Genomic DNA, 13,200 nt, shown 5'->3' on the forward strand with positions numbered 1-13,200 from the left:
CCTTGTGTTAATAACAACAGTTAACCCTTTCACCTATACAGGAATACAAGCACATGGATAAATCAGATGTACACGAGGGCACGCGTTGTCTTCCCCGATGTGTAAAAACTGTGTAAAAAGTTGCCTCTCCAGCGTCACCGAAAAAAAGATCATAAAAAATAAACTTTTAGCTCATGTATCTGTTATACAAAATAAGCTTAACAGTGAGTTTGGACAAAAATGAATTGAATTTGTGATATCCAAATAACCGGAATATCAAGAAAAGCGGAGGAAAAAAGAAATAAAAACTCAGTCGAATTAGTTAAGAATGACTTGATTGGTCGATGGATGGCAACGTTTATAGAGGGCGGGGCTTCACTGCCCCGGGCTCACTGAAGACGACAGCGGTATATCTGAGAGAGGAAATCATAGGAGCACGGAGTTCGTTTTTGTGCTACATTTGTGTGTTTCCTTTTTTCATGTGTGAGGATGTAGCTCCGTGCTTCACTCGCTCAGCAGCGCCAGAGTTTTATTCCCACGGTGCCCTGTCCACAGTCATCGTAGGGTAAGCGGGTAAGCGCTTTTTCTCAGTGATTTCTTGGTCATTTTCACCTGCAGTGTCTTGTACTTCTGCTCTGAAGGATGCTGTCTTTTCACTCATTCATTAAACGGTTGGATCGTCTCAGTAAGGAGAGAAAAAAAGGACTTACATCGATTGGCTTGGTGAGGAAAGGATGTGCAACAGGTTTGGATTGAGGATAGAGGTGGAAATGTGCCTGCGAGTGAAGGTGGTGTGTTGAAGAGGTTGGATGGGGTACTTTGAGGAGAATGAAGAAAAATGAGAGAGAGGTGGGGGAGTAGTGATGGATGACGGTTGGTGATCCAGGAAATGCAAAGTGTTAATAAAGAGGAAGTGAGGGCAGCTGTGAAGGGGATGGAGAGTGGAAGTGCATGTGGCCCAGATGGCAAACCTGTGCAGGTGTGATATCTGGCAGAGAGAGAGAGAGAAAGAGAGAGAGCAGTGGAGTTTTTGAACTGACTGTTGAACACAATCATGGAACAAATGTGCTGGTGCTGATTTTCCAAGAGCAAGGGTGATGTGCAGAGCCCAAGTAAGTACAGGTGGCTCAAGCTGATGAGCCACACCGTGAAGATATGGGAAAAAGTTGTTGATGATCAGTGAGCAGCAGGCTTCATGCCAAGAAAGAGCTTCTTGAATGCAGTGATGATGAAGAGGCTGACAGATGAGGTCAGGCAATAGTGTCCGTGGACTGTGATGTTTGCAGATCACATATAGTGATTTGTAGTGAGAGTAGAGAGCAGGTGGAAGAAGCCTGGAGAGGTGGAGGGATGCTCTGGCTAGAAGTTGAAAGAAAGCCAGTAGAAGTAAGTCAGAGTACGTGTGTGTGAATGAGAAGGAGGCGGGTGTAACAGTGAAGGCAGATGAGTTTTAAATACCATCCAAAGCGAAAGACAAGAGAAGCGAGGAAGTGCGTGCAGGAAGGGTGGAGTGGGTGGAGACGAGTGTCAGAGGTGATTTGTGGGAGAAGGACCGCAGCTAGAGTGAAAAGACATTTTTCTTTTCCCCATATAAATATGTTGTTCTCCCAGCAGCTGTATTCAATAATCAGAGTCAACAAGACCAAAGAAGGAAATGTGCCTTTAGTACAGTAGATGAAACATTTCATTCACTTCCTGTTTCCTAAAACTGTACGCGTTGCATTAAAAAGCACACAGCCATTACCCTTTTGTGTCGACACCAAGATGTGAAGCAAGAACGGGAATAAACTTTAGTAATAATGTGGTTTACAAATTTGCAATAACAATCATGCAGTGAGAAAATAGTCTTTTGTTTATGTATATGCATCTGTTATCCTTTAATATTAGAGGAAAAAAATACTAATCTTTTTAAGAACTGAGAGGAATCCAGTGTGAGGTGAGGGGAGGAGGGGGCATGCAAACTCCACAGAGAAAGAGCGAGCAACTGTTTTTCAGTTGTTATGGTTTTAAAAATAATTTAGAAGCAGAAATAAAAGAAAAGTCTAAGGTTCTGCTGCAGGTTTCTGCTGCTAAAATATAACTTTGGATTTCTACAGAGTCAAACTAAAGCTTTGGCAGCAGCCTGCTGCTGCTGCTGCTGCTTTCATTTCATTTGCCTGTCAAATCAACACAGAGAGGCCTGATGAACTCATGTCTGTGTTATTGATGAGAATTATTAGTTATTATTAATCTCTTGGTGTCTTTTACAGCTTGTCAAATAGTCGCAGCAGATGGCCCCGCCCCTCCCTGAGCCTGTTTCTGCTGGAGGTTTCTTCCTGTTAAAAGGGAGTTTTTCCTTCCCACTGTTGCCAAAACACTTGCTCATAGGAGGTCATATGATTGTTGTGCTTATGCTCACTTTGTAGCATAAGGCACCTGCCTTATGCTACAAAGTGAGTCTGTCTAACCCAGGGTGTCTTCCCCTTATCTGCATTAACACTGCCCGCTAGAATAAATGGGCCCTGATTTAGGGATAAGCTGTTTTCTAGTTTGGGCTACCCTTACCCCCTTCCTGATGTCATCCTCCCACTGTACCTGTCGGCGGATGTAACTCACTGTGTTACGGCCTAATGATGATTTTTGAATTGGTTACCTCTGACACATAAATCCCAGCTTTCCCAATCCTCATCACAGCTAAGTTTTGCTTATAATTTAAATATATATTTTTTTAAGCATAAAAGTTATTCACTCATCACTAGAGGGCCTCCGTGATGACCGATCACTTTGAAATGGGACCAACGCACTGAACGAAGAAAAGAGAAAAGACAGTATCGATTGCACCACATTCATATCGATCTGACACCAATACCAGTGTCGACATGGATACTATTAATATTAATATTTCGATCTATCTGCCGATCCCTACTATGTACTGGGCGCGGACTAAGGCCATAGTAACTTTTTTTCTCCCAGAGGCTGAAGGGAATGATGCTTAGTGTTGCACAGCTGTGGTGAGTGACATTATAATAGCTCTGTGGCTGTTTGAGTCTCTATGAACTTGAGAAGCCAAAGCTAGAACGTGTTGATATATTTTTACTTTTCCAAACCTACCTCAAGTGCTTTGTTTTGATGACTTTTTTTGTAATAATCTTTGTCCTGGATTTTTTTTTTTTTAAAGTTGATGCTAACATGTTACTTTAACAAGAAGGACCTGAAGGACACACCGAAGTCAAAGTCGAGCTATATTTATTTGCAGCGTTTGCTACCTTTGTTGCTTCACACACCAATCCTGTCAGGTTCTGTTAACCTACTGAAATACAGAATGAATGACCAAGTGATGATAAACAGCTATGTGGGTCAGCCTCCCCTGAAACCACACCCTGAACCTGCTGCTCCACCCCATCCCTGCAGCTGAGTCATAAGCCACACCCGTCATGGTTGCATAAGCAGGATTCTGACTTCTACTGAAGTAAAAAGACTAAATATTTTTTTCAGCACTTGGTGACCGAGTTAACGTTACTTCTAACAAGATCATGAACAGGATCAGATGTTGTGATTAGTGAATGAAGTCAGACTGTAGATTTTCCTTCTTCTAGCTGTACTGACTGACCTTTGACCTCATGTGTTGATGACTCTTCACCTCTGTCTCCTCTCACAGGGAGAAGATGATCTGCAGGATCCTGCTGCTCATCATCATCACCTCATGTGTCTCTGGTTAGTTTACAGCTTCACTTTATGAACTCCAAATAAAGCTCAACAACAGATTTGTTCCAGTTCTCAGTGTGTCTGCTCCTCTCTTTCCCTCTCTGTCTCCTCAACAGGATCATTTGTAGTCAATGTAACACAGACCTGCTATCAGGCAGAGGAGAACCACAACATCACACTGGAGTGGACGTTCACCACCAAACCTGACAGATCCACAAACTCTGTTTCCATCATCTGTCAACAGATGACTAATTATGAAACCTCAGGCTTCTATCATGTGTCCAGTGGTGTTGAGGTGTCAGAGTCTCAGGATGCAAAGTTTTCAGGACGAGTCCAGAGTGACAAAGACGCCCTCAGAGAAGGACGAATCAGACTTCAACTGTCCAGACTCAGGACTGATGACTCGGGTCTGTACCTGTGTGAGGTGAAAACCGAGTATGATTATGGCTTTGACTACTGTCGACTCAGCATACGTGGTAAGAAGATTAAAGCAGTACGAATTACTCCATCTTGACATTCAGAAACCAACAAAGAATATTTGTTTTCCTAAAACAAATAATACAATCTGTTTTTATTCTAAATATACATTCGAATAACACTTCTTTAAAAATAGCATAAATATATAAAAGCAGTACAAATAGTTTTTATAAAGATTTAAAATTAGATGAAGTTCCTCCTGCCTGTGCTTTAAAGATCGAAGTAATGTAAATCTTGAAAGCATAAAGTCTGCAAATAGCTGTATTTTTTTTCTATCTGAAGGATACTGTGTCTGCATGTCAGAACCTTGAACGGTTTTTTTTTTTGCCTTTTCAAAGCTGGACAAAAGAGTAGAAAAGGCAATTTCCAATGTTCAAGGCACAGGTGTCGAACTCCAGGCCTCGAGGGCCGGTGTCCTGCAGGTTTTAGATGTGTCTTTGATCCAACACAGCTGATTTAAATGGCTAAATTACCTCCCCAACATGTCTTATAATTCTCCAGAGGCCTGGTAATGAAGTAATCATTTGATTCAGGTGTGTTGACCCATGGTGTTATCTAAAACCTGCAGGACACCGGCCCTTGAGTTCGACCCCCCAGGTTAAAGGGGTTATATGTCACTGTACTGATATACAGTTAACTTGTTGGTTCCCTTTAACTTCATATTTACCAATTCTGCAATATAAGAGAGCAGCAGGGCCTGTCAGTAATCTTATTGTTCATCGAGTTCTTTGTGCTCCAGTTGTTATCAAAGTTTTTTGTTGTTTCTTTCTTTATGATGTTTTCAGAACAGGAACTGCTAACAGCTACCAATGATATTAAAAGATTCTGTCTTCATTTTTCTCTCCTCTGCAGCAGCTGCTGTTCGTTCCAAACCTCAGGGATCAACTTTGAGTCCATCAGCACACACCTGGATGCAAAGGATGGTCCTCTACACTTCACTGGGATTCGAACTGGCAGCTTTACTTGGCTTTGCAGTTTTACTGGTTAATCGCTTCTGTGCCTTAAGATGTCGTACTCGGCTGAGAAGATACCAAAATTTCATTTAAATGTTTAACAGGAGCTTTGTGGTGTCGTTTTGCACCAAGAGAAACTAAAAGCAGGACTTGGAGGGAGCCATCAGGCAGAAAACCTGAGGTTCAAGAATCCAAGACTGTGTAATGTATGTTTGAAGTATCAGAAAGCCTCATTGTGATATGAAGTGCATATTATGTGCTCATGTATCACTGCAGAAAGGATGATGGGGTAGGTTATGCTCCCATGTGTGTCCTGTTTATTATTTCTAAGCTGGACACTCATCCTGCCACCAAATGGGAACTTTAAAAAGAAAACAAAAAAAAACTTTTGCTCTCTTCAGTTTGTACAGCCTTTAATCCACCAGAGGATTTAGCCTATAAATGTGCTGTTTTCCTATCAGCTGTATTCAGTGGTTAAACTTTAACAAGTGCCTGGACTCAACAAGACCAAAGAAGGAAATGTGCTGTTATTTAATCCTGACAGTAGGGACTGGACTTTGTTACGGCAGATAACACACTTCATTTGCTTCCTGTTTCCTCAACGTGTATGTGTTCCTTTAAGGAGCACACTGTCACGACCCTTGTTTTTACAAACAGCAATAAACTTTATTAATAACAGAGTTTACAAGATTTGCAATAACAAACATGCAGTGAGAAAATAGTCATTTCTTTATGCGCATACAAGAGTTAGGCTTTGTTATTAAACTTTGATACATGCATATTCCATAAACAAGGGTCTCAGGTGAGCAGATGGTTCAGTGTTTCATTGCTTATGGTTTTAAAAATACTTTAGAAGCAGAAATAAAAAAGTGTAAAATTCTGCTGCAGGTTTCTGTTCCTAAAATGTAACTTATGGTTTCAACAAACTCAAACTAAAGCTGTGGCAGCAGGCGGCTGCTGCTGCTTTTATTTCATTTCTCTCTCAAATCAACACACACAGGCTGATGAACTCGATTTCTTTGAGCTGGGCCCTGTTTCAGGAAGCCGGTTTAGTGGAAAAACTGAGTAAGTATACCCTGAGTTAACGAAAACTCTGGGTTTTCGGTTTCAGAAAGCGAGTTCAGATGAAGCCTCAGTGAGTCACTATGACGACACACTCCGTGAAGCTAACCTGCCCCCTAGCAGGTTTACTACAACTAACCCTGACTGTCTCCGCCCCTTTGTCGGAAACCTGACAGTAGGAAGTGTCGGACATGGCGTGTCCCTTCCTTGAAGAGCCAGTAGATGTTGAAGCCCAAATTCTCCGCAGAGCTCTCCGCCGGGAGAGAGTGATCAGAGCGCGTTTGGACATTTTATCATTTCCTGATGATTTTCTGTGCGAACGTTACCGTTTCTCAGCACAATCTATAAGTTATTTGGATAACATCCTCAGGCCATATATTACACATGTGACACATCGCGGACATGCTCTCAGTTCATTACATATTATTTGTATTGCACTTCGGTTTTTTGCAAACGGGAGCTTTCTGTATAATATTGGTGACGCTGAGCACGTTTCCAAGGCTACTGTCTGTCGGGCAGTCAGGAATGTTACAGTTGCACTGAAACGTCTCCTGTACTCGTCTGTGGTGTTCCCCGGTCATAGACCCACAAGATTCATCAAAGAGGGATGCCACAAAATTGCAGGTATCAGGATGACCAAAACTTAATTTATGATGTGGTGATACTTGAACTACTACTTAAATTTTACATTTATTTTCACGGTTCCCAGGCGTGATTGGCTGTATAGATGGCACTCACATTCCAATCATTGCTCCTTCAGTAAATGAAGGAGACTATGTGAACAGGAAGTCTTTCCACAGCATTAATGTACAGGTACATAGTTCCCTGTAGCATTTCAAACTAACAAATTATTTCATTATAGTAATGGATGCTAATTTGTGTTCTCTGCACTGTGAAGATCATATGTGATGCTGCCAACATTATCACAAATGTGGAAGCCAAGTGGCCAGGCTCTGTCCATGACTCACAAATATTCCGTGAATGTACACTGAGCACAAAATTTGGACATGGTGAGTTGAGAATACTGTAAAATATATAAAGACCAATTGCTTCAGGGACATTTGAACTGAAGTGTATCCTTCTGTCTTAGGAGAGTTCACTGGCTACTTGCTTGGTGATAGGGGGTATCCATGTTTACCCTATTTGCTTACCCCTTACCCTGACCCGGGCCCACAGCAGCGATATAATCTGGCTCATTGCAGGACAAGAGCCAGAATTGAAATGACTATCGGAATGCTTAAGGCCCGGTTCCAGTGCCTGCAAAGACTCAGGGTCACCCCAGAAAGGGCATGTGACATTATTGTGGCATGTGTGATTCTTCACAACATTGCCACAATTAGAGGAGAACACTGTCCTTCTGAACCAAACATCAGCAGTGATCCAAACCATGAACATCCTGACCCTCCCACGGACATACAAGATGGAAGAGCAGTCAGAGACACCATATGTCACAATCATTTCTTTTGACCCATCACCTCAACATGTTGAAAGAAGAATAAACAGATTTTCTGTTCAACTGGCTTTATTGGTCGCCTGTGTTTCCTGTACACAAAGTATTAAAAGATGTAAACCTCATAAAGTGTCTCTGTTGCTTCCTCCTCTGTAACAGCTGTCAATGTTTCTTCATTATTTTTCCTGTAGTAAAGAAATAGACAACATTGCTGTTCTACTGTAAACTCATATAATCTGTGGAGTATTACTCACAACTGCATGTTGGTCTGGCTCAACAGGAGGCTGCACCAGATGCAGTACACCACCACCATCAACTGATAGAATATGAGGTTTATACAGGTCACTTATGACTTACAAGGGACCAAATGGCAATTAACAAACATACCAATCACCTTACACTTCATTGTCATTATGCTCTCAAAGACAACCAAGACTGAGGGAAGGCAAAATCAGTAGGAAAATAACTTGACTACAAAATAATTCATTATGGTAAAGAGTTTATCAAATGAATGAGCAGCACTGCAAAGGTGACTGTGAAGAAAGGATGTATGCACATCATGTATTATTTTGAAGTTACCCCTTATGTAGGCACTTGTGTCTTGCGGGGTTATTGACTCAGAGGATGTCCCCACAGAGATGCCTTCGGCCACAGGGCGCCCACTGTTTTGGCTGAGGGCCAACTGCTCAGCCTCTGTGAGTGGTGGTGGTGGAGGACCCCCACCTGTTTTTCGGGCCTCCGCTTTTTTTCTGTTGGCTATAACGGGCCACATTTGAGCATACAGAGTAAGCAAATATGTACTTGTAATGTGCTCAGATAATTTCAATAAGTGCTTACAGACAGAAAATTAATGTAGCCTCTAACTGCAATTGATTTACATGGGACAAACAGACCAAGCACTATGGCTCATAATACAATTACACCTCACCTGTTTGGACTATATTTTTATATTTCATTTTTACTTGCTGCCAGGAACGTTTGGGGCCTGTTGGGTTGCACCTGCGCTCACATCACGTCACAAAATAAAATGTATAAAATAACAAATAAAATAACATATGATAAAATAACGTGTTAAATGGGTGGAAATCCCTAGATCAATGTTTAAATTAACACTCAGGCATTGACTCTGTCGGCTATGTTTTGCCATGTATGCTCCCTTTCTTTTGCAGCTGTGGCTGTGTTACTTTTTTCCGCGGAATTTGCATGTTATCGGCATATGCTGCCATCAGAATTTCGGCCTCAAGCGCTGTAAGATACATTGACCGCGCCTTCTTTCCCTCCGTCTCCATGGTGACTCGCTTAATCTGTGCTCCGCTTATCAGGGCTTTATGTATCCTCATCCGCGCGCTTCACTTGGGGTTAAAGCAACTCCGCGTTGATTGAACTAATTGTTATCAGCCTTTCTGAAACCGAATATTCCGAGTTGGACAGTTCGGGGTTACTCAACCGTGAGTGTCGTTTTTCACTCTGAGTTTTCTAAACCGGCTTCCTGAAACAGGGCCCTGGAGTTCGTGAACTGGAGGAATTTCATATCTCATGCCCGATGCTTTCTTCTTGTTTTAAATCCAGTCTAAACTTTGAACCACACTCAGATTTCAAGACGCTGCCTGCAGGACACAAATCATGTCTGGAAACAGATTCTGAGGTCAATATGAGACGTTGTTCCTGCATGAAGATACAACATACAGTTCTTTATGCATTATGGAGGAGGAGCATAACAGCAACAAGAATTTCATCAAAATGATTTAGGCATGGATAGATTTGTTTTATAGGGAAAGAAAAATATCCATGAAAATAAGTATTTTCCTCCACTTATGGAACTAAGTGAAATTCACCCTCTTGGCCAGATGATGGTGCTATAAGCTCACCACTTCACTGTATCCAATCAAATATATTATTATTATTATTATTAGTAGTAGTATTAATAATAACTTATTATTATTTTATGGAACTTATTGCAAACTGCTTCAGTAAAACACCCTAAACAACACAATAAATATCAAACAAAATAAAAAAGCAACACTAACCAAACCATATCCATGTCAGTTAGGACATGCAAGAATTCCTTGATCTCTCAAAACAAGTTTAAAATTAACATTACTTAAAACAGTAATATGGGGGTTAAATGAGAACGTCAAAGATGTAATGAAATTTATAATAAAACAGTAAATGTTTGATCATTGTTTCATTCTTTACACATCGGAGGAAACAGCTGTAGTTGGGGCAGCTGTGGCTACAACTGTAGCTTGCCTCCACCAGTGTGTGAATGTGAGAGTGAATGAATAGTGGTATTGTACAGCGCTTTGAGGTTCTCGAATATATAAATGCAATCCATCATTATTATTATTAGTTATGTAACAGTCAAACCAAGTGTGGCACAAACATAATGAAACAGAAAAACTACAGTTTTCTGTTTTAGATCATAAACTGCTGTCTGACATTTCAAACAGATGTTATTGGGAGAGAGGTTCATGTCTATAAGTACATCTGAAATGATGTGTCCTCATAGGAAGCGGGTCCTTCAGAAAAAGTCTCCTTAGTCCTGATGGGTTGTGTCTCTAAGGCACTCCCTGCTGGGTTTTGTGGCTTTTTCTCCTTTCCAATAATCACAGAAACTACAGCAGCTACTCCCAGCCCCAGACCAACGTACAAGCTCATGCTTGACAGTGTCAGTCTCTGACGTTGATCAGCTGCTGTTGTAAAAAACACAGAGACATGTGTTGCCATTAAAATATATATTATGCATCTGTTATGAAAAGCAGTAATGCCTTTATTATCCTCAGTGGTGAAATTATATTTAAAGAAGAAAAAAAGAAAATAATACAAATACTCCTTAGTAATTTACCTGTGATGCTGAGGCGACAGCTCTCATAACCAGCACCATGATCAGTACCTCACACAGGTACAGACCCGAGTCATCGTCCTGAGTCTGGACAGTTGAAGATGCTGACACTTCAACACCATTGGACACATGATAGAAGCCAAAGGTTTTAAAATTAGTCTTGTGTTGACACCTGATGGAAACAGAGTTTGTGGATCCATCAGGTCTGGTGGTAAACGTCCACTCCAGTGTGATGTTGTGGTTCTCCTCTGCCTGATAGCAGGTCTGTGTCACATTGACTACAAATGATCCTGTTGAGGAGACAGAGAGGGAAAGAGAGGAGCAGACACACTGAGAACTGGAACAAATCTGATATGATTATACTGTAATTTTAAGTACAGCATAATTTGCTTTAAGTAATGTGTGATTTCATGTGGAAAAACAGTATTTTCTATTGATCTGTTTGCTGTTTCATTCATTATGTTGAAGGATGTTCTACTGTCATTTAATGTCATTCTGTCAGCATGACAGAATTAAAAATAAACTCTTCTAATTTCCTACTAAATGTAGTGTTACTGAGGGAAACAAGAAACAATCCTGCAGTGTTAAAATAGATATAAGCAATTTTTTGTAATTTAGTCAATGCAATGAAAAAAAAAAAAAAAACTGGACTGAGTTGCCAGCTATGGTTATTAGTCATCATTCGGATACTTGACACTTTTTAGATCATACTTCACTTTCACAAAACAGACATTTTTCATTTGTGGACCTTCTGTTTCAGAAACACAACCTCCTCCGGTACACTCTCAGGGATACAACTGGACATTGAGTCACACTGTCGCATCCAATCATAACTGGAATAATTCAATTCAATTCAAGTTGTTTTATTTAAATGCCGCCAAATCACAAGAACAGTCGCCTCAAGGCGCTTTATATTGTACAGTAGATCGTACAATAATACATACAGAGAAAAACCCAACAATCATATGACCCCCTATGAGCAAGCACTTTGGCGACAGTAGGAAGGAAAAACTCCCTTTTAACAGGAAGAAATCTCCAGCAGAACCAGGCTCAGGGAGGGGCGGGGCCATCTGCTGCGACTGGTTGGGGTGAGAGAAGGAAGACAGGATAAAGACATGCTGTGGAAGAGAGCCAGAGATTAATAACAGATATGATTCAGTGCAGAGAGGTCTGTTAACACATACTGAGTGAGAAAGGTGACTGAAGAAGAAATACTCAATGCATCACGGGAATCCCCAGCAGCCTACATCTTTTGCAGCATAACTGCACAGCATGGGGTATTTTACTTAAACAAATTTCTAGGGTTTAGCTGAATTGATGCTGATTCCATACTAGTGTTGCACTGCAGGATTGAAAGAGACAGTATACAATAAGTGGAGATAAAGCACTGATACATAATCTAAAACAAATTCCTATAAAACTTCAGCAAAACCGTAATGTCACACTTTCATGTAATGCAGTAAATCTTTCACAGTTGGACACAGAGTTATCAGTGTCAGTATAATGTTGTTTTCCACAGACATTAAACACTTTGAAAGACTTCAACCCAGGCCGCTACACAGATGGGTGTTAGCCTGCAGTGCACAGACTGCTGACTCAACCAGGTCAGCTGTCCTGGCACCTGCTGTGTAAATCACCTGTCCTGAATTCTCCTTCAGCAAAAATTAAAATGCAAAACAGCACTGAATTGCCATACCACTATCATGACGTGGCTGTAATAGTCAAATGAAAATGATAAAAGCAGTAAAACAGAGGGAGTTACAGAAACTGGTCAGCTTCTCTGCTTTTTAATCTTTAATCTTTTTCTTATTTTAAAACGTGCTGTTTAGCAGTTCACAATGTCAGTTTACACCACTTATCAAAATAACGTCAAACATACTTTTATGCCTGTGGTGGGGCGTGGTCTGCGCTGCTGCTGCAGGGGAGGTGGATGCAACTGCACGGCATCTGCAATCATGCCTCACCGACATAAAAAGTCTGCACTGGGTCCTGGTTATTGTTGCTGTTGGTGTTTGTGCTCCAGCCGTGTGGAAATGACAACCGCTGATGAACGCAAGTCAGTAAAGATGCTGAAAAGCACGAAAACGTCATTGGGTCTGCCGTGGTTTCTTTACAATGCCACAGTCTGAAGAGCTGTACAGAGACTAAAGAGAGTCAGAAGCACTGGATACTTTATGTTAACAAACAGCATTGTCAGGGCTACACATGCAAGAAGTGGTCTTACTTTGCTCAAATTCAGGCAAACAGCTTGATGCCTTGATGTTCGTGTTTTGCGCCTGTTTTAAGATATTTCAGAACTTTTATTTGATATCAGATGAATCATTCCAAGAAGAAAGAAAGTTTAAAATTGGTTAAACAAAAGAAAAATCTAATAAATTTGATAAACTGCCTATCTTTAATTCGTGGTATTTAATTCTTTGTTGAATATTTTTGACTTGTTGTGCTTCAATAGTTAGCAGTGTTGCATTTCCATGCAGCCTTTGCATGCTATTCCAGAGGAGTCTGTTCAGTGACAGGTTGCTTCTCCCAAAGACAAGAACCAACAGACTTAAAAACTCCTTTGTCCCACACGCCATCAGACTGTTTAACTCCTCTCTGGAGGGGAGAGAGAGGGGAAACAGGAGGACAAAGGAGGACAAAGGAGGGGGGAACAACTAAGCTGTAGTGCCTCTTCACTTCACTGTGCAATTACCTTTTGTGCAATACTTTTTGTTAATATCCAACAGTGCAATAGAGTTCAATATTTGAAATGT

General features: G+C 41.0%; 1 protein-coding gene across 1 annotated transcript; it reads left to right on the forward strand.

Annotated features, from left to right (window-relative positions):
* The first annotated feature begins 323 nt into the window (after positions 1–323).
* On the forward strand, positions 324–7,313 carry LOC146674132 (uncharacterized). Its single transcript, XM_085394287.1, has 4 exons — positions 324–544; positions 3,617–3,672; positions 3,780–4,139; positions 4,993–7,313. The coding sequence occupies exons 1-4, from the start codon at positions 324–326 to the stop codon at positions 5,184–5,186; spliced, it is 831 nt and encodes a 276-aa protein (XP_085250413.1). The 3' UTR covers positions 5,187–7,313.
* Positions 7,314–13,200: the final 5,887 nt, after the last annotated feature.

This window comes from Rhamphochromis longiceps, linkage group LG3, assembly GCF_057381845.1.
Source record: "Rhamphochromis longiceps isolate RC_006_pf linkage group LG3, R_longiceps_female_GT1.1, whole genome shotgun sequence".
NCBI classification, from domain to species: domain Eukaryota; kingdom Metazoa; phylum Chordata; class Actinopteri; order Cichliformes; family Cichlidae; genus Rhamphochromis; species Rhamphochromis longiceps.

Excerpts from the sequence above, each read along its gene's own strand:
- LOC146674132 (XM_085394287.1), top strand. The coding sequence starts at position 324 with ATGGATGGCAACGTTTATAGAGGGCGGGGCTTCACTGCCCCGGGCTCA. Across the intron at positions 3,673-3,779 it reads CATCACCTCATGTGTCTCTG|GATCATTTGTAGTCAATGTA; the intron begins GTTAGTTTACAG and ends TCTCCTCAACAG. Across the intron at positions 4,140-4,992 it reads CTGTCGACTCAGCATACGTG|CAGCTGCTGTTCGTTCCAAA; the intron begins GTAAGAAGATTA and ends TCTCCTCTGCAG.